This window comes from Phoenix dactylifera, chromosome 11 (genome assembly GCF_051530095.1).
Source record: "Phoenix dactylifera cultivar Ajwa chromosome 11, Ajwa_hap1_PhDact_Kaust_v1.1, whole genome shotgun sequence".
NCBI classification, from domain to species: domain Eukaryota; kingdom Viridiplantae; phylum Streptophyta; class Magnoliopsida; order Arecales; family Arecaceae; genus Phoenix; species Phoenix dactylifera.
In genome coordinates, this window is record NC_143200.1 from 6,308,930 (window position 1) to 6,334,302 (window position 25,373).

General features: G+C 35.4%; 1 protein-coding gene across 1 annotated transcript in view; it reads right to left on the reverse strand.

The window, feature by feature from the left end:
* The window catches only part of LOC120105397 (GroES-like zinc-binding alcohol dehydrogenase family protein), a 29,518-nt gene that overhangs the window by 2,129 nt on the left and 2,016 nt on the right, over positions 1-25,373 (reverse strand). Inside the window, exons 2-7 of the mRNA XM_039117808.3 lie at positions 23,700-23,835; positions 23,457-23,526; positions 23,256-23,349; positions 8,904-9,117; positions 7,117-7,258; positions 3,283-3,453 (exon numbers count right to left, since the gene is read on the reverse strand). Coding sequence (XP_038973736.2) covers positions 3,283-3,453; positions 7,117-7,258; positions 8,904-9,117; positions 23,256-23,349; positions 23,457-23,526; positions 23,700-23,835 — 827 coding nt within the window. The remainder of the gene's footprint in view (positions 1-3,282; positions 3,454-7,116; positions 7,259-8,903; positions 9,118-23,255; positions 23,350-23,456; positions 23,527-23,699; positions 23,836-25,373) is intronic.

Consider the following 25,373-nt stretch of genomic DNA (forward strand, 5'->3'; position numbering starts at 1 on the left):
CAGCCCATATTACAATAGGATCTTTTGAGGAACCTTATTTTTGTAGATGCTAGGTATAGATAATTTTGCAATTTGGATTCCTGGACAGAACACGTAGGCACATGCTTCTAGGTTATCCAACATAGTTTGTTTTAGATGTAAATGTTCATTGCTTGCCATTTCTAGTGCTGAAGTAATTAATGGTCTCACATAATTATCTAGGCCTTGAAACTTTCTTGGAAGTACTAGGAACAGGTGTGCATTTTGCACCACTGAACAGCTCAAATTGGGCCTGATATTGAACCATCTTTTGCAACTTTAATACATGACGCTGAATCAGAATAGGTTGATTTATTTGTACACTTATCACCAATTGCAGAGGCTCATTTATTTTTGCCTTTTCTTTTTTCTTCCCTGTGTGTCTAACTGTCCATGGTAACAATTCTGGGCTTTTTTTTGGGTGCTTTCATTTCATGTATATGGTTTTAATTCATCCCAATCTTCTTAATGTTCTGAGAAAATACTATAGTTGATTTTTTTTTTGAGTGCAAGTGACAAATATTGTTTCCTCTTCCAAGCTTTGTTGTGTTTTATGTCTATTCTTATGTTCAGGAATTTTTCAAAAAGACAAGTTATCAAGAAGTGGGCAATAGTTGGTCCAACTTAGATCAATATGTCTAATTGCTTATTGCAACTTATTGCTCCTTATTTGTGTAAGGCTTCGTCATAGCCCAGCAGCTGTCTTTAAGGGTTTAGGACACAAAATGCCATTCTTGTCACCTTATCTGCTGAAGCACTCGCGAATGAAGCATCATAGCACCTTGCTTATTATGTCACTTGGCCTCCTTTATTCCCATGCCACTCTCCATTATTACTTTGGTAGCAATGATACTTTTCTTAATATGCTTTTTTTAAGGTGAGCCATCACCTTATGCACTTTCTCCTGCCTTTTGACCCTTCTCTGGCATTGTCATTACTATTATGGCTTGCAGTAGGCTGTTATATTGTGGACATAGGTAGGAATCTTCAGTTCCAACCTTCATTATCTCAAGCCTAGGCTAACAATTCCACATCCCTGACTCCCACTTCTGATCATCACCATTCTTTTGGAAACCACCATCTACAAAAGACATCCTTGCTACCATTGACTCTCATTCTCTAGCTTGTGTATGCTGTAAGATTAACTGGCATGCCTACTTACAAAAGGTTGCTAGCTGGGAGCCAAGTGCTCTTCAATTTAAATAAAATTCTATTTTATTTTTGCTAGCTATTAAGACCCCTATCTCATGCAGATGGGTTGACAAAATCAAAGAACCAGATGATTTTAAGCAAGGTTTTCAATCCTATAGAAAGGAGGTGTCCCGGTTTCTCCATAGAACAGGATGCCCGATTATCCCACCTCGTCCCGACGGCAGTCCTAGTCGAGAGTCCCGTAGGTACTCTCCGTCTTTCTCCCCTTCTTCTTTCCTTTCCTTTTCTTTCTTTCTTTCCTTTCTTCCTTCTTTCCTCCCTTTTTTGCTTACCTCCCTTTCTTTCCTTTTTCTTCTTTTCTTTTTCTTCTTTCTTTTTCTTATCCCTTCCTTTACTTCTTTCTTTTTCTTCCTTTTCCTTCTTCTCTCTTTCCTGCCTTTTTTCTTTCCTTCCTTTCATTCATTTTCTTCTCCCTTCGGTTCTTTCTTTCCTTTTTCTTCTTTTTTCCTCTCTTTCCCTTTTCTTCTATTTCCCTTTCTTTCTTTCCTTTTTCTTCGTTCCTTTCACTTGTCCTTTTCATCTTTCCTTCCTTTCTGTCTTTGCTTTATTCTTCTTTTTGCCCACATGGATGAGTTTCAGAGTCCCCATCCTACCCGTTTCATTTTCTCACAGGAACGGAACAGGACGGCTAGAATACCTTCCGTTCCGCCGGGACTTAAAACTTTGATTTTAAGATCATTTGATGGTGTATGGCTTTGTCTCGGAGCACAGAAGATCTTTGTCCAGTATGAAAGTCTTTTGTCTCACTGAAATTTTCAAAATCCAGACAGCCAATTCTTAGCCTTTCTCGCCCACATCAATATTTCATTTGGTTTCATCATGTCATTTCAGGTTTCAAAAAATGTAGGGAAGGTCATATCAGTTCTATTTATCCTACTGGTTGAAAGAGTACAAGTCTCATAAGTTCGATTTGAGAAGTTTAGCCAGAATAGATAACAACAAGATTCTTGCATGGTGGACATGGCTATGCCATGTTTGCTCATATTCTCCCCATTTTCTTTTGATACATTCCCTATGATTCTATTTGCAGTAACAGCTTTCTTCTTTATATGGAAAAAAAAAATCATTAGTAATGATCCCAATCACATTTGAATTGTTAAGAAAATTTACAAGCACTATCCAAAATGAAACTCAAATATCATCCTACTAACATTATTTGGCTTCAGTATCATCCTACAAATTAGGGGTTTGACAATGGTACACCCACCAGTACAAATTGTGATAGCCATTTCATTATAAAGACTGCACCAACAAAACAAAATTCCATAAACATGTGAAGAATGTTGAGATCTATTATCATTTCATTTATGATCTTAATCAAGTTAAGATGCTATTTTCCTCAAATCCATAAACATGTGAAGAATATTGAGATTTGTTGCTATTACATTTATGATGTCAATCAAGTCAAGATGCTATTTTTCTAAAGTTCCATAAAAATGTGAAGAATATTGAAATCTATTGCCATTTCATTTCTCATTTTAATCAAGTTAAAATGTTATTTTCCTCAAATATAGGCTTCGTGGAATTACTTGTGAGGGGATCATGGTTGCATTCTTTGCACGATAGAAGGATACGTCTTCCTTCCCAGCAACCATTGGATCATCCACTGCTCGCTTTGAGATCTGCACAAGTGGATGAACGGCAGAGTTCGGAATGCTTTGAGATCTGCGCAGTGGATGATCCAACAGTCGCTGGGCACAAAGGAGGCATATCCTTCTTTCGCGTAAAGGCTACAATCACATTCCCTTGTGAAGTCTTAGTCCACAAAACGTTCAATTGTCCACAATGGAGTTTGTGTAAGCTTCACACCATGTCTGGGAAAGGGTAGAAAAACATTGAGGGTATATAACCATCTTTATATACAAGTCATGCTATGCAGTTTCTGTATTCTTTGTCATATGGCAAAATATTGTATTCACCATATCACTTTCACTTTGGTAGTTACAAAAAGATATAGCAAACTGCAAATTCAATCGGCATTTTCATGCAACAAGAAAGATAATAAAAAGACAATAAAATTGGATAGTTAGTTATATGTAAACATCAACTTACCTGTCTGCGGACAAGACGAGTTATATCTACCTCACCCATGGCATTCGTTGGAGCAAGTCCTATCATAACAGCTTTCCCTCCGTCTCGTACACTTTTAGTGCACTGCACAAATGTTAATGGTTTTCCCAGTGCTTCTACCGCCACATCCACTCCCATTCCTCCAGTGATTTCCTATCAAGAATTACCATTAATCATATCGCTAGCAAGCTCATGTCCAATTATCTGGAGTCACTTGGCGCAAATGGCGAGAAAAAAGCTCAACCATCATAAATTTTTAAAAAATATTTTTTGGACTGAAAAAGTTTTGATACCTGAAGACCCAAAAAGAAACATTTTCAAACTAATAAAGATAAATATACTATTGCATTGGAGAATATTCTCCTCATCCTTGATTTCAAGCAATGCCAAAGAAATCTACATTTTCTTCATCCTGCAATATGCACTCAACACAGCATGACATGTTCAAGCTGCTTAGCTTGTGGAAATCACCACACAAATTGTCAGTGGGATGACTGTGCCCATTTGTAATAGCATACAGAACAATAAAAAACTTTAATCATGAGTAGCAGAGTTAGAAACACCAGAATAGAACAAAGGGACAGAGGCGGGGGGGATGTGGGGAATGGGCCTCATGGAGCATTATCACGTCCACTCTTAAATCAGAAAACAATGGCAATGTCCTCATAAATGATAGGCCTGTCAACTTTATAAAATCCTAACAAGTTTCGCTTCTCCATGGTGGGATGTCAAATTTTAAAGCCAACATAATAGTACAGCAAAGAAACGGCAAATATTCCGAAATGCCATTACTTTATACTGCACCAACCACAGTCAACAATAAAGAACCTATGTATTGGAACTAGAGAAAAGCATGAAGAAAAAACAAAAAAGAAGAGAAAAAGAGCCCAGCTTCCATTATCAATCCCTCTGATTCAGACAGTGTGATAAAATTACACCCATAGGGTGGTTCTTTCATCATTCTTATGTCCTAAACAGTGTACATAGGTTGTTTCTCACTCTTGTTTCAACAAATCTTGATAATACAACTGGTTCTCTTGAAAACCAAGAACCCTACAGCGGTTCCTGGGTCAAGCATGAGAGTTTATAAATCAGCTACTTCATAGAAACTATATTTTTGCATCAAAAAGTTAACAGGCATCTAGCAAAGTCGGAATAGATGACCCAATTTCTATCTCTTCTGATTTGAAATTTAATGTTTCCTCACTACACAACCATTCAGCAGGAAATGCATTATGTTTTCTGGGATTTAAGGCTCACATCAAGTGAGTCCCAAGTTTCTATTTTATATTTGAAGAATGCAGGACTTAGTGAGAAAGGAATCCTAAATACAAATTTGAGTATAGAGACAGAAGAAACTAAAGAAGGCTTGGACAGTGATGAGGATTGACTGATGATTATTTTCTGCATAAGAGGAACCAACTACGCATAAGGATCAATTTCATAGTAGGGAGAAAAAGGTTGATCCAAATTAATGAGATTAGGCTTGTTATCTATGATGACATAAATTTTCAACTCATACATATATTGGGAGGCATATTTCCTGTGCTCCCATGCATCACAAGCATTCAAGGGGAAATGTGCAGGTAACTTTAGAGAGGCATGAGATGCCTAAAGAACGGCTTGTTTCTTTATTTGCAAGTTTACTGGGAAATGACTTCCTTTTGTTTCTCACTTTTACAAGAACATCTCCTATTGCACAAATTGCATGTGCTTTTCATAAGTTGTTACACTTTTTCATCTTGTGTACCGCTTCCTGAATATGTTTCCCTCACTTGCAACTACCTGCCAATCTGAAAGACAAAACACCCAAGTATTATGCATTTATGACAAAAAGTAAAAGCCAAAAATGCTGGATCAAGGTCTGCTAAACCATGCCAAACCAGCTGGTTTGGGGTGTATTGAACCAGACTGGTCGATTACTAGCACAGTTCGGTCAACTGATTCGAAACAGAAGGAGAGGGAGAAAGAGAGAGAAAGAAAGAGAGAGAGAGAGAGAGAGAGAGGGAGGAAGGGGGTGAGGAGAGGCTGAGAGAGAGAGAGGGAGCTCAAAAGCCCTCTCGGCTCATCGGTAGGGGGTTGCACTTGTTTTGTTTTGAAATAGGAGAATCCTAATTTTTTTTTACAGATTTCAATTTGAAATCGGCAAAAAATTAGAATTAACAAATGATTTGCTGACTTCACTTAGCAAAAAAAAAAAAATTGGTACGTCCTGGGACAGCATGGTACAGACTACAGACTCATACCATACCTATGCCGGTCGCTGACCAATACAAGTCCCATTACCGGTTTGGTGAACCTTGTGTTGGATGACTCCTGCACCATCAACATAATACATACTTCTTCTGAAAACCATCAAGAAGGCAGAACAATTGTTCTAGATTTCAAGTTTTCAACCAAAAAATCCATTGAGTCTTAGACTGTGCAAATAACTGCTTCCTCCTCATCTACAGCCCTTTGTTTGATAAGAGAGAGAGAGAGAGAGAGAGAACAAACATCTGTTAAATTTCTACATCTAGAGGAGCATACGCAATATAAAACAAACTAGCATCACATTATATGTCTAATTATTAGATAATCAATTGCATGAATGGCTAAGGTCAAGTGGACAAACACATCAACTTATGATTGGATTGTGGACAATGGTGATAAAAGTGGCTAGAAAGGGCTTGCATCAAAATAGCGCACATAACTAATAATCTGATCAAGTGTATTTATGGCTAGGATCAAGTGGGAAGACTGAACTATATACATGGAACTAACGATATTATTAAGGACTGATATTAGGTAGAGAGAGAGAGGAGCAAACGAGTTGCACAAGCTACTGAAGATCTGACCATGTTCGCGAGTGTTTGACCAGATAGTCCAAGAACATACATGTCCAGCTTGTGCAAATGATTAATTCAAGCAGATAGAAAGCTGAAGTGAAGAGAGACATTATATGCAAATGAACAGCAGCAGCTGATGGTCTAATCAAGTGCACAGGCAACAAAACTAAGTGGAGAAAGAATGGCAAGGATAATAGAACTATACTATGAGTGACAAAAGAGCTTATTGAATCCATTGATGGCTAGATCGAACGGAGAAAGAAGGCATCGAGTTTGAGAGTTTGTATGTGTTACTTGACTCCACTTCTTAACTTATCTGGGTAGGTAAATGTGGAAAGAAACTCATATCATGTGACTCGCATATGTGGATCATGATGAATCAAAGATGTGGCTCTCTCAGATGCTTGTGCTATATCAGAAAAGATAATCACAAGAACTAAAGAAAAAAATTGTAAAATAATATGAGCCCATCTTTTAGAGAGCGGAGATATTATGTACAAAAATGTTGGTGTCTTCCTTTTGTAAGCCTTATCATGGAGTATCAAAGCTCAAGGAGGATAAACTAAGGTTTCGCACTTCTACCATGCCATATAATAACCGTGGAAACCTGACAGGAATAATAATCAACCTATCTATATGTAGTATATAACTTAGAAAATTGATTTGATTATCTTACTGTAATTTAACACAGATTTTTAACTAATCACTCTGTCTAGCAAGCATCTCTAAGAGATAATTGACGAGTGACTTGATGATAATTCAAAGCATTTCTAATATCTAATGAATGCAGCCTAACAAATGCATGATTATTTTCTATTATCAATACAAATAAATCTAATTGTAAGACAAAAGAACAAAGAACAAAAACAAACCCATAACTTGGATAGTTTTCTCATTAAACTATGTATCCATAACATGTCAACTATGAGACAAAGAATCCATTCATATTCAACCACAAAAGATAAGAATGAAAGATTGAGAAATTTACCTTGATCTTGTCGACAGCATCTTCTTTCAATGCATTTATTGTGTGTGTTGCTCCAAGCATTCTTGCACTTTGAAGTTTTTCATCTACAACATCAACTGCAATAATCTCTGCAGCCCCAAATGCCTTTGCGATCTGCAGACAACTGGTGTATGTGGTCAAATCAAAATGGTGCAATACATGAATTCAAATCATCATAGGAAATAAATATAAAAACTTATTTGCAGCGAGTGCAGAAGTGGATTCAGGTGCAGGTGTAGGTGCACGAAACAGTCTCTCAAAAAAAAAAAATAGACCAAAGACATAACAATGAAGCAAAAGCAGGGTTGAGTTTCCGAAGCTGGTATGCCACCCTAAGCAGAAGTTTCCAACTACTAATTTGTACTACTTTATGTGATAATGAATCCTACAATTTACAATTCATATGCAAATACTTCAATTAAAACCTACCAGAAGAAAAGGCATAATCACATCATAGCCAGAATTTAAAAGCCATATAGTCAATATCTAATATAAGATATTTTGACTCCCCTTTACTATTCATCTCTATTCTGGAACGCATACTTCAATAATACAAGCCTTACAAAACCCTCCGTGGAGGCATAAATGTGTATGCAATGGCTATAGATGTTTACTGATGTATCAACTAGTCAAACTTCTCCTTCATAAAGAATTGTTTAGTTTTAAAATTTATATGACGTGCTAGGGCTGAAATCGGATCGAATACGGATCGGATATTGGTAATATCCATATCCATATTTATTTTGTTTGACGAATACAAATACGGATACGGATGTTAGTTGAATGCAAAAATTTATATCCATATTTATTTTAAACGGATATGGATACAAATCATATATTGAAAGTATGGATATAAATACGGATATAAATCGGATAATTAAACTTTATGACCATGAAATCAAAAATATTACTAAGTGGATAATAAATCAAATTATTAGTATGTTAATATGGTCGTTTATTTTTATTAAAAGTTTAAAGTGCTATATAAAATTAAATAGAGTTACAAATGAAATCGGATATTCGGATACATATCAAATAGTTGTCCGTACCCATTTTCTTTGACGGATATGGATACAGATACAGATATTAGTCGGATGCTCAAAATTCTATCTATATCCAGATAGTTTCGGATACGAAAACATATTCGGATGGATATTATCTCATCCACTTTCACCCCTATGATGCGCTGGTCATGGTGAACAGAGTTTTTATTTGATAGAGAAAGAGAGCAACAAGCAAAAACATAGTCACTAATCAATGCTATCTGTGGAAACATGCAGAACTACGCATATGGTAATGTAAAGGAAATAAAATATTCACAATATTCACAGATTAAGCAGACAGCATGTTCACTTGCATACTTCTACTTATTCCTAGCATTTGAAAGTAATACTTACATTACTGGTTACAACCGATAACTTGTAGCAGAGCAAATAAATTCAGCCACTCCGTTAAAAGGTCACGTAGAAATCATTGTTTTCTAAACCATGGATCAATAAATTGTTAGCATAAAATTTAAGAATGAAACCATACAAAATCATGCAGTACTGAAAACTGAACAGGAACTTTTCTTGATCCACATTTATATGTTTATAGATTGAATTACAGGGAGTCAGAAAAATTAAAGGTTGGAGGACTTTAGTCATTCTAAATCAAATTCCCAATTTTCCATCAGAATATCACTGAATTATGTACAACTGCAAAATATAGCATATAAATAGTGGATAAAATGGAGAAGCTGGCAATCAAAGCCAAATGAAGGTCGTCACCTTGATCCAACACCACCAACTCCAATTACAGCAATTGAATCACCAGCTCGCATTTCAGCTGCATGTCTCATGGCACCATAGGCGGTGAAGACTGCACATCCTAGAATTGCTGATTCGGTGTACGGCAGTGAGTTAGGAAGAACAGCCAATGCATTAGCTGGTACAACACAATATTCAGCAAGTCCCCCCATACTGTACATGTAGACCGGCTTTCCTAGGTAATACAACAAAAAATAATTAAGTAAAATGTAAAGGATACTTAAATAATAGGGTAGTAATATTAAACGGATTTTAGAAAGTGTAACTCCACAATAGGGGAACCATATGAAATAAATTTTCCAGTCATACTAATAGAGGTTAAAAAGGGATGACTGACAGCTAGAAAGGTGAAAGGTTTCTTATTTAACAAACTTCATCAAAAAAGACAGGACATATTTTGTAGCTGACAGCAGTAAAACAGCTGTAGCCACATTTTTGAGCTCATGACAACTGCTCCCCTAGTGCCTCTCAGGTCAAAGGTTACTACAATTTCTGAATGGCACCTTCTTTTCCTTTTGTTGAGTAATTCTATGCATTCTTCATACTGATTATCCATTTCCTATTTATTGTTTCCGTTCCGATAAGCATTGCACAAAATCTAAAAATTTGGAGGTCAGACTGCACGTGCTTACTCTATTTCGTCCATTTCATAGTTCAATAATTTTTACATCTATTCTGTGAATTACATGTTAGTAACCAAACCAGACTCTCTGAGGGATGACCATACGAGAAAGAATCCCTCTCCTTTTTTCTCTTGCAAAAAAGAAAGAAAAAGATTCCATGTTTTGAGTTTAAGACCCAACAATTCTTCATTCCCTAAAATTGTTTCTAGAGTATGCCACTTGTAACTTTCTAGTTAAGTATCAAAATTTAGTCTGTTAGTTGTTATTTCTTTAATATTAGTAGAGGTTGTCCCTCTTCCCTCCTTTCCCTATGGGGAGCGCAAATGTGAGACCCACTAATTCAAAATCTCTCTCTCTCTCTCTCTCTCTCTCTCTCTCTCTCTCTCATCCCGGTTACCTGGTAATCTCCTGTTTAACAGTGCAAGATAGCAAACTAGTATATATGTGAGATGTTGCGATGCATAATATTTCTTTAAGACGTCACGACTGTCAAAGATTTTGCTGCAATGATATAACATTTGATGATTGAGATGAGAGTTGGACTGATCGTAATAGATGCATTAATTTATTGGTTACAGAAATAGCTTGATACATACAAAAAACTCACCCCTCATATACAACACTCATATGTAACACACAAGCCTAAGGTGTATACGAGTATCAATCACAGAGAACTTATATGCAGCAAATATATCTAAATTCTAGCCCTCCATGCGCGTGCATGAACACATGCATGCACAAAAGAAAAGGAGAAGAAAAGGGAAAACCTGTGGTCTCGTCAAAACGGAAGATAAAGGTGAAGAATTAAGCAAACAAATAGAAAAGGAAAAAGAGCAAGAGTATTCATGCAGAAGTCCACAGAGCAGTTAGTAAACTAGAGATGGGAAAGCAAAATATTAAGTTAGTCCAAAAAGAGAGTTGATCTTATTATGTTATATCTGATAGCACCACAATGTAACACAGAGGAAAGTGTTCAGAATATGTAATTACAGGACGAGTAAGGAACCAGGGTAAATAAGCTCAGTCATGAGTGATCAGACAATACTAAACATTAGAAATGAAGTGAGAAACGACCCTTATAAAAATAAGAACCTCTTCAATGAAGAACCCGAAACTAATCATAGAATATTGATAAACAACACTATATCAACTATATTAGCATCATTAAGATCAAGGCTCGCAATGACCCTTGACCAAGGGAAACTTTGGAAATATGTTGGACAATATATAGCCTGACATATCATTTGCAGTCTGTTGCAAATCAATCTATATAAACTCCAAGCGAGCCACAACTTGATGCAATGCCATGCATCCATTGATATATCAAAAGATGTTTAGACCAAGGTATTCTGTAAGAGGGATGATCATCTTTGAGCTGAGACTTTGTTCAAATGCAGGCTGGTTTAAAAAATCAATGATCAGAGATAACTACCAGATATTGTAAAATTATTGGATGCAATATTGTTACATGGAAGACAAAGAAAAATAAGTGTGGCAGCTAAGTTTTGCATAAAATTAAGGTATCAAGCAAGGACACATCCATTATGTGAACATTATGGCCAGCATCATATCTAGTTTTTCTCAAAGAAACATATTTAACCAAAAGGAAGCTTGGGAATGAAAAAACTGTTGAATTGTATTATGATTACAGAGCAGCTATAATTACTGAAAATAATCCAATTTAACATTATGGTCAGCATCATATCTAGTTTTTCTCGAAGAAACATATTTAACCAAAAGGAAGCTTGAGAATGAAAAAACTGTTGAATTGTATTATGATTACAGAGCAGCTATAATTACTGAAAATAATCCAATTTTCAGTAAGAAAGAACCATACACAAGAATGAATTTATCAAACCCTTCTCCGCCACCGCCACCCCAAATGCAAAAAGCAAAAAACAAGAAACTGAATTTATCATCAATCTAATTTCACATCATACACAATTTCTGTTTGTGTGCATATACTCTCTTAAAGAGACTCTTTTCTTTGCTGCAGATAGTCGAAAAAAATATTTTGTGACTGATTTTGGCCTTCAAGTCCCACCTAATCCATTATTGGAGACCTTTTGTTGTCATAGGTCATAATTTTCAACAAATTTGTTTGAGAAAGGGTCGATCATGGGGGGACACTTAGGAGAGGCAGATGCGAAATCCCACCTACTTTCATTATGGTGATGGCGAGACTCGAACCCAGGCCGCTAGAACCTGACCTTTACTAACTTTACGAACTCTGCCAGAGTGATGACCCAAAGATTGATTCATAGATTGATTTTGATGATCACAAAACCTTGAAGTATAGATACTAATGTTTATGTTGCAAGGAGAAAGATATTTATGTTGCAAGGAACATAGCAAGTTGGAAGAACACAAGAAGGCCTCTAAAAGCACTCAAGAAAAGTTGGAAGAAAGCTACAAGTTATTGGCCCAAGTCTCAAGTTCAAAAGATTCAAATTGGAGGAGCAAATTCAAGGAAAATTTAAAAGAATAGTCTTCGAGTCGACTCCTGAGGAATTCGAGTCGACTCCAATGCTTGGCGAGTCAACTCGAGAGTAGAACGAGTCGACTCCAGGGTGTAAAAGGCAGAAAAGTCAGAGAGGGATTTTCGACCCTGAGATTCGAGTCGACTCCTGAGGAATGCGAGTCGACTCCAATGGTTGTCGGGTCGACTCCAAAGAAAGCGAGAGTCGACTCTCAGTGGTACACAAGGGAAAACTCAGAGAAGCAGTTTTTGGACACTGAGATTCGAGTCGACTCCCACAAAGTCCGAGTCGACTCCAAAGACAGCGCAACCCCAAGACAGAAGACGGTATTTTCGTCTCTGAGAGGCGAGTCGACTCCAAGACAAGTCGAGTCGACTCCAAGGCAGCGCGGCTCCAAAATACAGAGGATCAGTTTTCCGACTCTGAGATTCGAGTCGACTCCCAGACAGCTCGAGTCGACTCCAAGGCAGCACTACACTAAGATGGCAGAAGACCAACTTTCGAAAACTGAGAGCCGAGTCGACTCCAAGGAAGTTCGAGTCGACTCCAAGACTGGACGAGCCAAAAGACAGAGGATCGGGAGTTCGGACTCTGGGATTCGAGTCGACTCCCAGGATAGTCGAGTCGACTCGAGTGGACAAAATTCAAATTTGGAACAGTTGCCGAGTCGACTCCGGAAAAGCTTGAGTCGACTCCCGCTACAGCCGAGTCGACTCCTGATCGCGCGAGTCGACTCCGATCCCAACGGTAATATTGTCAGGAGGTGCAGACTGGTTCCAACGGCTATATTTTTGTCTCTAACGGCTATATTCTTGTTTCCACTCCATCTAAAGCTATAAAAACAAGAAGAGAGCTAGGGGAGAACTCATGGAAGTGGGAGAGATCATCTAGGAAAGAGATCTCAAAGAGATTACAAAGGAAATCTCCCATAAGCACACAAGGGCCATCCAAAGCGAAATAGAGAGAAGAAGAGCATCCAAGAGAATCCCAAAGCTTCCTCTCCATCCGTGTGCTGCCTCAGTGATCCTCTACCTCGTGCCAAATCAGAAGAGGGTCAAGTAAAGAAGAAGCCGAGCTCCTCCATCTTCAAAACTCGTTTGAGGGCTTCTCTTTACTCTATTTGTTTATATTGTTATATTTGCTTGCTTAAGAAGCTTTGATTTGTTTTTATTCTTTGTTTTAATATCTTGTAACTTGATTCAATCAAGGGATTGAATCAAGGGGTTAAAGGTTTGTTGGTGAGCCAAAGGGAAAACCAACGGTGTAAGGTTTGTTGGTGAGCCAAAGGGAAAACCAACGGGGTTTAGGTTTGTTGGTGAGCCGAGGGTAAAACCAACGTGTAAGGGTTTGATTGTGATCCCGGGAAAACAATCGGGGAGGTTCTAGTCGGTGAGCCTGGGAAAACTGACCGAGTTCGTTGTGCGCTCGTAAAACAACAAGTTGGGTTGTGAGCTTGTAAAACAACCGGCTGTAATCGGTAGGATTATAGTGAAATTCCCAAGAGGTCTTGGGGAGTGGATGTAGGTGCTGGGGTGCACCGAACCACTATATGTCCTTTGTGTTTGTAATGCCTCTAGTTATTGTCTAACTAACACACTTACTTACTTAGATAAATTGCTTGCTTAATTCTTATCCGCACATCCTTTAGTTGCAAGCATATTTAATCAAGTCGAAGTCTATACATCAAACCCTTGCTAAGTTTAACTTTCACTGTGCATCTAGACAACTTAGCATAGTTAATCAAAAAGTTTTAGAAGTAGTTTAAAAGTTTTAAAAGACCCAATTCACCCCCCCTCTTGGGTTGTCACCTTGGGCAACAAGTGGTATCAGAGCAGGTGCTCAAGATTAATTGTTGATCTCACGATCAAGAGCCAAAGATCATGACAACTCAAATAGATAGTTTTCTAGGAGAAGGACAGTTAATTGATAGGCCTCCACTGTTTAATGGCATAGACTACACATATTGGAAAGCACGCATGCGCATTTTTATTCAATCACAAAACTATTATTTATGGAAAATCATAATAAATGATCTTCACACACTCTCTCAAACTTTTAATGAAAAGGATTTAGCACAATTGAATGCTGATGCCATGAACCTTTTATATTGTGCATTAGATAGGAATGAGTTTAATTGCATATCTTCTTGCATGACTGCTAAAGGAATATGGAATATGCTTGAAGACAAATATGAATGCACTAACAAATCTGAAACATCATGTGTAGAAGGAGAGCAGTATCATATTGAAAATCCATGCTTGGTGGCACATGAGGTACATGCTGGAACTGAAAGCAATTTTACATTTGATGAACTCCACGATGCCTTTTCTGATTTGTATTTAGAATATAAGAAACTTGTTTGTAAGAACAAGAACTTGAAGAATGAAAATCAAATTCTAATAGATGAAAAACTGAAACTAACTAGTAAAACTGAAATCTTAATTAAAGAAAATCAAGAACTAAATCAGAAAAACCAACTTCTCACTGAAAGCCATGATAAACTTAAGAAAAATAATGAATTGCTTTCAGAAGATAACAAAAGATTAACTAAAGAAGTTGACAAATTAAAACCTGTTGTTGAAAGATTTACTTTGAGCTCTGAAAAGTTGAATCTAATGATAAATAATCAAAGAGCTGAATTTGATAATATTGGATTGGGATGTCAACCTTGGTACACCCAAAAATCTTTCAAGAATATGTTTGTTAAAACAGTTTCTAATCATTTTAAAATAGATTCTTATAATGCTGATAAACAGGAACAAAGGTTATGCAAAATCTCTTCTGTTCCTAAATCTGTACATTACAAATTTGATAAACCTAAAAGGCAAAAACAGAAAACTGAAGGATTATCTACCACTCATGTTAAATCCATGTTTGTTAAATTTAATAAGAAGATGCAGAAATACACTTCTTGTAGTCCAAAAATCTGCAAGCCTATGGACAAAATAGCTATTAAGAAAATATGGGTTCCAAAAGGAACAATAATAGCTAACCTGCAAGGACCCAAAAGAGCTTGGGTTCCTAAGTTGAAAATCTAAATATTTTCTGCAGGTGTGTCTAGCACTCAAGGCTCCAACAAAAGATGTTAAATTGGACATTGGGTGCTCTAGACATATATTAAAGAATAAAACTTAAATGTAATCAAGAAAAATAATTAAAATAGAAGAAATAACTTCAAATTTCTCCATCTTTCTATATTATACTTTACTTATTGTTGGATAAGTTGCTAGATGATTAATCAATTTATTAAGATTAACTCTATGAATTCTCTATATGCTTGATTGAGAGCTTTTATCCATGGCATTATTGTTTATTGATCATAGATATGAAAATGTGTACTTGGTATGCCTTTGAATATTGCACTATAAATACCAAGATTAAAGAAACCATCTTTGGCATATAATATCAACTCATGCGAGTATGGATTTAATTTCAAAAGACTTTGGCATTGGCTTACTTAGAGTATCTTCTGAAAGGTCAAAGTTTGCTATGCATGTTAACTAAGGAAACAAACAAGAATCAATTTCTAAATCTAAAGATGTTGTTTCTATCACTGAGTTTTCAAAAGCTTACATTGGATTTGTTCTTGGCAAATAAAACTGAAGTATTTTCTGTATTTGCTAAATCCTGTAAAAGTGTTTCAAATGAAAAAGGTTTCCAAACTGTGAAGAATCATGACACAGTGTTGAAAACCAAAATCCTGATAAAAGTTATACAGAAAATAATATTAAATCCAATGATTTCAGCACCAAGGACACCATAAGTAAAATAGAATTAATAGAATTCTTGAAGAAATGAAAAAGACAATTATGTATGATAGTCATCTACTCAAACAATTTTTAAAAGACTATCATCACTGCTTGTCATACATATGACTTCTATTAAATCTATTTTTGATGAAAATTTTGATCTTCTGAAAAATGGAAAATGAACCATTGCATATCCTTTTCAGTCGTACATGTTATGCTTGATATGCTCTTATGAAAATAATGCCAAATCTGATAAAGATATTTCTATTCTTGGATATCATTCATCAAGCAATGCATATAGAGCATTCATGAAAAGATTCTAGTTGTAGAAGTATCAATTCATTTTGATTCTTTATGAGACTAGTGATTTATTATCAAGATACTAAAATTATATGGTTAATCTTTTACATATAACAATCTGAAAAACTTGTTAATAATTAGAACCAAATTGGATTTTTCAGATATGCTCTTAATAAAAAAAATTTTTGACTATTAAAAGACTAAATTAAGAAAAGATAAAATAGATCTTGATAAGATTCTTGCATAATTAGAAGTAAAAATCACCTTTATCATTTATTTGCTTTACGAGCGTTATTTTCTATCAAATGAATGTGTAGAACACACTCTTGTGTGGTTATTTCATTAAAAAGGAGATCTATGTAAAATAACCACCATACTTAAAAATACACATTACATATATGATAAAGCAATATGAGATTTGATACAAGCATCAAAAACTTAATATATAAAAGCTTAAGTAAACTTTTTGATAGAAAGCAATAGTGATAAATCTATGGATCAAAAAGAAGAATTTGTAATATTTTATTTGCTCAAAGAATGCATTGATGACATCAGTTTTGGTTCTACTAATGAAGAGTTATATGAAGATTTTACTTAGCTCATGTAAGGTGAGTTTGAAATATGTGTGATGAATGAATTAACATCTTCTCTCAAACTCCAAATTAAGACAAACAAGAAAGGGGATCTTCATTGACCAATGTTAGTCCACAAGAACACTCTTATAGAAGATTGGCATGAAGAAGGTACATCTAAGACCCCATCTTGTAGAATTTGAATAGGATGAGCAAAGTAGATCTATTGTTTAAAGTTGTATTGAAGATTGATAGAATAATTATTTCATCATACAGCTAATAGACCAGAATGTATGCTCATTATGTGCACTTGGGCAAGACTTCAATCTAACTTTAATGAATCTTATTTTATTGATAACAAATAAATCATAATCTGAATTTCTGATAGAAACAACTGTTTAAGATAAAATTGATTAAAACTTAGCTAAAATATCTTATTGATAATTATCTTAAACAAATAGAATCTAAACTAAATTATTTTTGAAAATAAGAAATTGAATTGACCTTGATAAATCTTCTATTGCCTCACATGCTTGTCCTTGAACTATCTTGGTTAATGAAACTATCTCTTTAGTTCAAGTGAAATGTGCTTGCTTATATTTAGGCAATCTCTTGAGTAAAGTGATTCAACATTTGATTATTGTCATATCTTATGATTGAGTCATCTAGTTTAAATAAAAATATGTTGGTTGAATGTTTTGTATCTTGAAGAAACTAATGACCTTCTTTCAAGAAAGAAAAGGAGTTTGTTAATAATGCAGGATCCTTGAGCAAGAAAATGAGAGATCTCAACTTGAAGGATATCTCCATGTAAGATACAATAAACATTCACATGCAAACAAGAGAGAGGACCTTCTTCAGCCAAAAGTTCATACATAAGAAATCTAGTAGGTATTTGACTGAAGAATGCAGAATGAAATGGTAATTCTAGATACTTCTCTCATAAATTAATTGAGCAAAGTCAATAACTTAAGTCTTATTACGACATGATTAAAGTCTTTAATTATTAATTTTTGATATCATGTCTATAATTGATTGAATTGTACTTTTAGAGAGTGTTTCATGGTTTGCCAAAACTAGAATATATCTTTGCATAATAACCATGAAATACACAAGTATATGCTTAAAATTTTGATGTAAAATAACTTATGAGAAGTTATGAATCCATGAGCATAATGAAAATGTTGTTTGCATGATACACATATAAATGATACACAAGATAAATTCTTTATTCTGCTCTTTCGTGTAAATTACTTGAGAATAACAAAAAGAGAGAGAGATAAAGAAAAGAAAATGGATATTATTCAAGAGAAGTAAAATCCAAGTAGAGGCAAATACCCCAATCTTAAGGAAAAGCAAAACAAGCATAATATATTCGGCACATTTGGAAGGGATAAAATTCGTAATTAATTACACTTAAACAGGAATAGTTTGAAGTGAACTTTATAAATTTTCTATATTGCTCATCATAGGGATGGTGCCAATGGGGAGGCTAGTGGTAGTACCCGGCACTATTTGACCCAACTATTCGGTGTAGGGCATATTAGGGACGGCACAAGAGGGAGGCTAGTGGTAGTACCTCGTGCCCCTTCCAACTCCACCGGATAGGGAGCAAATAGAGTATAGAGCATAAGAAAGTTATAAATGAAAGACAAAGTTAATGAAAGTAGAATTAAGTCAATTTTTTTTTAATCACTTGAAAACACACTTTAAGGATAAAATCATTGCAAGATTATATTTAAATAGGGGGAGTTTATTTGAAAAATATTGATTTGGATCCTTGACATGCTTGTTCTTAATATTTTAATGCATGATTTAACACATGATTTATTTTGCATATGGTATGATGTCTTGATTTATTGGTTCTCAATGTTTTGTAATGCTTCATCCTTGGACAATTTGTTTGAATGTTTGAATTGCTACATAACATCTTTTGTTTAGTTTTATTGAAAAGAAATTTCAGATTTGTCATTCACAATCATTGTTAAAATCTGAAAGCTAAATAAAATTGCAGAAAGGAGAAGAGAAGAACATCTCTATTTAGGAAAAATAAACTGATATTGATCTATCTTTCTACTTGCCTAACTTTGATACATAATGTCCTAATACTTGTTAAAATATCCTTTATTTTGTATCGAAACTCAAAATTAAACACAAAGATTCTGAAAGTGCTTTAATGTTATTGAAATATGTATTTTTCAATCGTAACAATTTAAGATGAGCTACATTGTGAAAGATACATATCTCATATTATGACTTAGAAAGCTTCTATTGAAAATCCTATGTAATTCAGAATCCGATTTTGTATAAAAGTTTAAACTCCATATGATTACTAAATAAAATGTTAATGTAAGAAAAACAGAATTTATTTTGATTGCTCCGATACGCATCCGAAACATATCATTTCTTATCTTCAAAGTATACTAATTTTGATTCAAATGATGTGTCTTTCAATGATCTTGATTACAAGCAAATATTTTTAAATATATGACTTTATTTTAATATTTAAAATTTTATTGAGCTTCATGTGTACATAGCTGAAAAACTGTGATTAAGAAATTGAAGTTTATAAAATATATACCTCAATGATCATCTATATGTTTTTCCCTCCTACATTATAAAAGACTTCCATTAATATAGTGAATGATCTTAAAGCCTAGAAATATTTCACCTCACTCAAATGAGTCTAAAAGAAAGAAAATGTAAATGGTTTTGAAAGAAACTGAGCTTCAAATGAATCATTTTTGATTAATATTTCAGTACATTTTCTCAAAGTTGAAGAGGAAGCATACCTTGTTCTTAAAGGATTAGAAAGAGTAATTGCTACAAATTTTGAATAATACTAGATTACTCTACATTCTCGATGTCATAGAATTTCAGTGTTATTCACGTTTATCACTATAATCTGAAATTCAACAATTTAAAATGATTAAAGAAGAATGCATCTTTTGAGGGGGAGCTTTAGATATTCAGTATCCTATCCCAAAGACACTTTATTTTAATGCATGCTTTGAACTTTATGGATTGATTTTGATGAACCTCCTTATATTGCAAGACATGCTTTAATTACCTTGAGATGAGTTCTATAAAGGTTGTCTTATCTCAAACCTTGAGTCTTATGAAAATAAGCTGAAACTTATAGAAAATATATTTTTGAGATTGACAATTTTGTTGAACATTATCTTAGGATTCTAAACTCTTAAATGGAATGATCAATTGAGGGGGAGAAAGAAAATTTCAGAAGGAGAGGTCTTATGGAACTTAATTACATGAATCTATAGGAGAGGGAAAGAATACTAAATGAAAAGTGATCCTAATACTCTCCAATATGTATCATCTGAAATTTAAATCTGAAAATCTTTATGATACACCTTGAGGCGTGTTATTTGGTTAGTATATCTTATGCATCACTCATGAACCAAATTACAAATCTTGAGAGCCTCTAACTTAATGAAAAAGGGGGAGAATAACGTGTAATTGACTTGAACTTTAGAACTTAAATTGTGTGCCAATTCATATTGTTATGTATCAAATTGTGCTTACTTTCTACAGAGATAAAAGAAAGTCTCTAAAGAAATCATGTTGCATGATTTCATATTTTGGTGTTTGTGCCCCAATGATCTTATTATCATTAAAGAACTTTGAAGTTATTAAGACTTAATGATCCAACATGATGATGTGTCTTTTACATATATAGGTTTTGACCTGTTACTCTGAAAATTAATTAAATTGCTCTCCTGTTGATAAAACACTTAATAGATTGGGCAAAAGATCTTAAATGAACAAGCTTTCATACTTATTATTGAAGAGATGTTAGACTTCCATTCGTGCTTTTCATTGAATATCATTTGTGGTACTTCTTGAATTAACCTAAGAGAGATTCCACCCACACTTGATTAGAAAACTATCTGTGGTATCAAATTAGAAAACTTCTTGAAATCACATTCAATGTGTTCTGCTCTGAAATTATCTTAATTGGCTCTGATCTGTGCTCACTAATCTGATTCCAATATTATTGCCTTGAGTTATATGATTCATATTCTTGCAATAATTCAACATTCAAATCAGAGTACAATAAGGAAAAGAAATATTTATGCTTAATGTTTCCCTATTTTTTTTTGATGTTGTCAAAAAGGGGGAGAAATATTTAAGTATATGCTTATAATGCTTTTTGTATTGAGTACAAATCAGCTTAAATTGATTGTGTTAAGCTGATTGAATCTAAAGCAGTATCATGAAGTATGTTTCAAATATATATGTTTTCTACTTCATGCAACTTAGCTATGTATTACTTCTAGAAAACAATATCTTTTATATTGCATATACTCCAAGTTTTGTCATCATCAAAAAGGGGGAGATTGATGACCCAAAGATTGATTCATAGATTGATTTTGATGATCACAAAACCTTGAAGTATAGATACTAATGTTTATGTTGCAAGGAGAAAGATATTTATGTTGCAAGGAACATAGCAAGTTGGAAGAACACAAGAAGGCCTCTAAAAGCACTCAAGAAAAGTTGGAAGAAAGCTACAAGTTATTGGCCCAAGTCTCAAGTTCAAAAGATTCAAATTGGAGGAGCAAATTCAAGGAAAATTTAAAAGAATAGTCTTCGAGTCGACTCCTGAGGAATTCGAGTCGACTCCAATGCTTGGCGAGTCAACTCGAGAGTAGAACGAGTCGACTCCAGGGTGTAAAAGGCAGAAAAGTCAGAGAGGGATTTTCGACCCTGAGATTCGAGTCGACTCCTGAGGAATGCGAGTCGACTCCAATGGTTGTCGGGTCGACTCCAAAGAAAGCGAGAGTCGACTCTCAGTGGTACACAAGGGAAAACTCAGAGAAGCAGTTTTTGGACACTGAGATTCGAGTCGACTCCCACAAAGTCCGAGTCGACTCCAAAGACAGCGCAACCCCAAGACAGAAGACGGTATTTTCGTCTCTGAGAGGCGAGTCGACTCCAAGACAAGTCGAGTCGACTCCAAGGCAGCGCGGCTCCAAAATACAGAGGATCAGTTTTCCGACTCTGAGATTCGAGTCGACTCCCAGACAGCTCGAGTCGACTCCAAGGCAGCACTACACTAAGATGGCAGAAGACCAACTTTCGAAAACTGAGAGCCGAGTCGACTCCAAGGAAGTTCGAGTCGACTCCAAGACTGGACGAGCCAAAAGACAGAGGATCGGGAGTTCGGACTCTGGGATTCGAGTCGACTCCCAGGATAGTCGAGTCGACTCGAGTGGACAAAATTCAAATTTGGAACAGTTGCCGAGTCGACTCCGGAAAAGCTTGAGTCGACTCCCGCTACAGCCGAGTCGACTCCTGATCGCGCGAGTCGACTCCGATCCCAACGGTAATATTGTCAGGAGGTGCAGACTGGTTCCAACGGCTATATTTTTGTCTCTAACGGCTATATTCTTGTTTCCACTCCATCTAAAGCTATAAAAACAAGAAGAGAGCTAGGGGAGAACTCATGGAAGTGGGAGAGATCATCTAGGAAAGAGATCTCAAAGAGATTACAAAGGAAATCTCCCATAAGCACACAAGGGCCATCCAAAGCGAAATAGAGAGAAGAAGAGCATCCAAGAGAATCCCAAAGCTTCCTCTCCATCCGTGTGCTGCCTCAGTGATCCTCTACCTCGTGCCAAATCAGAAGAGGGTCAAGTAAAGAAGAAGCCGAGCTCCTCCATCTTCAAAACTCGTTTGAGGGCTTCTCTTTACTCTATTTGTTTATATTGTTATATTTGCTTGCTTAAGAAGCTTTGATTTGTTTTTATTCTTTGTTTTAATATCTTGTAACTTGATTCAATCAAGGGATTGAATCAAGGGGTTAAAGGTTTGTTGGTGAGCCAAAGGGAAAACCAACGGTGTAAGGTTTGTTGGTGAGCCAAAGGGAAAACCAACGGGGTTTAGGTTTGTTGGTGAGCCGAGGGTAAAACCAACGTGTAAGGGTTTGATTGTGATCCCGGGAAAACAATCGGGGAGGTTCTAGTCGGTGAGCCTGGGAAAACTGACCGAGTTCGTTGTGCGCTCGTAAAACAACAAGTTGGGTTGTGAGCTTGTAAAACAACCGGCTGTAATCGGTAGGATTATAGTGAAATTCCCAAGAGGTCTTGGGGAGTGGATGTAGGTGCTGGGGTGCACCGAACCACTATATGTCCTTTGTGTTTGTAATGCCTCTAGTTATTGTCTAACTAACACACTTACTTACTTAGATAAATTGCTTGCTTAATTCTTATCCGCACATCCTTTAGTTGCAAGCATATTTAATCAAGTCGAAGTCTATACATCAAACCCTTGCTAAGTTTAACTTTCACTGTGCATCTAGACAACTTAGCATAGTTAATCAAAAAGTTTTAGAAGTAGTTTAAAAGTTTTAAAAGACCCAATTCACCCCCCCTCTTGGGTTGTCACCTTGGGCAACACAGAGGCACCTTCATGGACAAATTTTTAGCATGCCTTTCTCTAAATATAGAATATTGTCAGTACAACAAGACTAGAATTCGAAGATAGTAAATTGTTTGCTTAAAGCAAAAGAAGCAATAATTTCAATAATAAAATATGGAAGATATTGAAGTTAAATATGGATTAATACCACTGCTGCGCAGAAATAGTCGGGTTTCGCCATCATAAAGTGTTCCCTTTGCACGATTGTAGGCAAAGAAAGCCTCACAAAGATCTTCTTGACCCTATTGGTGGAATAAAATTAAAAATTTTACTCAGGGGTAGAAACCTAATGACTCATGAATCAACATATGCAAAGCCAAAAAGAAGCATCATGTCTCTACAAATCTACCTTCACACAGAAGAAGCAGTTACCACAAGGCATTATAAATGCTCCAACAACATGACTTCCAATAGGGAACCTGAAATTTTATACCAAAAAAGCTGGATAATAATTACATCTGCAATGATAAATTTTTTAACCTACTTCAAATGTTATATCTGGTAGTGTTTCAAAAACAGAAATAAATTAAAATGAAATTTTTTGAAAAACAATTGTCGTCATTATTCAAGAATTTCCGATTTGTACATATACCTCTTTATAACCCTAGTATCTGTGTATGCACCATGATCAACAACCTCTCCAGTTATTTCATGACCAACAACACAAGGACTTGAAAAGGGAAGTTCACCTTTCATGACATGAAGATCAGAATGACAGACTCCACAAGCTGAAAAGGAAATTGAAGGTCAAATACAATTCTATAGCAGGATACTAAGAATAAAATATACAATCATAAAGAATCCCCAGAAGCAAATACTGCCAACTGGAACTTTGTTAGCATGCAAATGAACTTCAAATGCGAGGAAGTAAGAAAATTGAATGCACCTACAGGGACAGGTAACATCAAAGCCAAATTTAATAATGTATAACTACATGAAAAATGAGACTTACTCCAACTACTCAAGCTGCATTTGCAGATCCTACTTTACCATTTGATCCTAAGACCAAGTATCGGCGAGATGTCCCTTGGGACACCGGGACAGGGTACCATCCCAACTGCGGGATAGGACTATCTCGCCTTGTCCCAACATCCCGACCGGCATGTCTTGGGACATCCCCTATCCCGAGTGTCGAGATAGGGCAGGATGGCAGCACATCCCGTTCCACAAGAAAACTGGGAGAGCCCCATCCCACAGGATTTAAAACCTTAGAAATAAGTATTTAGAGAAAATCAAATAATTAGAAATTAAATAACAGCACATTGCTACAACATATATGAAAATGTATGATATTATTCTTATAAATTTTAGCTAAGTACGATAAGGATACTGATGGCATGTGTTGTTTATCAACAACATAATGTTAAAGGAACAAGTTTTAGATTCTAAACAATGGAATTATAGAAAAAATTCAAATTCTTGTGGCATATTAATTCAACATGAACAAAGGTGATAGAGTGTGAATTAGTGAAAAAAGGAAAGCACTAATTAAAACTGAGACCAACACATAATCAATTGCCATCATAAAGCTAGAATCATCCCTCCATTATATTGAAAAGGAGCACCAAAGTTGAAGGTTAAATTTGCAGTTTTGTTACCATTGCAAGTTTACATGCAAAAGATAGTTGCAAGAGAATCTAAAACTTAAAGACATAAAATAGAAGTAATGGACCCAGGAAACTATTCTTGTGGAAGGGATGAATGATACAAATAGTGACAGATGTTTTGTTAGTTTATTCAATAATTGCATTGTAATAATTCTGGCATTAGGAACCTTGGCGCTTGGTGCAAGGATCTTGAATTCAAAAAATAAAAACATAGAGAGTTCATCAAGAATTTCAAACAATTTGGAAAATCAAAAATTTTTAAAAAAAGAAAAAGGCTGAAAATGCTATTGACATAGATAAAAATTATAAATACAAGCATCAAAGAGGCAAGAATAAATGAATAATAAATAGTAGCAACACTACCACCACCACAAAAATAAATAGAATAAACATAGAGATTCCTTGAAGAAGTCATATGTAATTCCCGAATAAAATGCAAAATTGATTAATAATTGAAAGAACTCTTGATTGACTCCATAACTGACTGTAATTTCAAGAATCATATGGCTAGTGAAAAAAGGAATGTACTGAACAATTTGGGGTTGTTAATAACTAGGAGAATATCATTTCTAAGCAATATCATCATAATCACTTTTGCTTGATCTCAATATTGTTTTCATACAAGATTTGTTTTGAAACCTTAGAAGCCCTATGGCGAG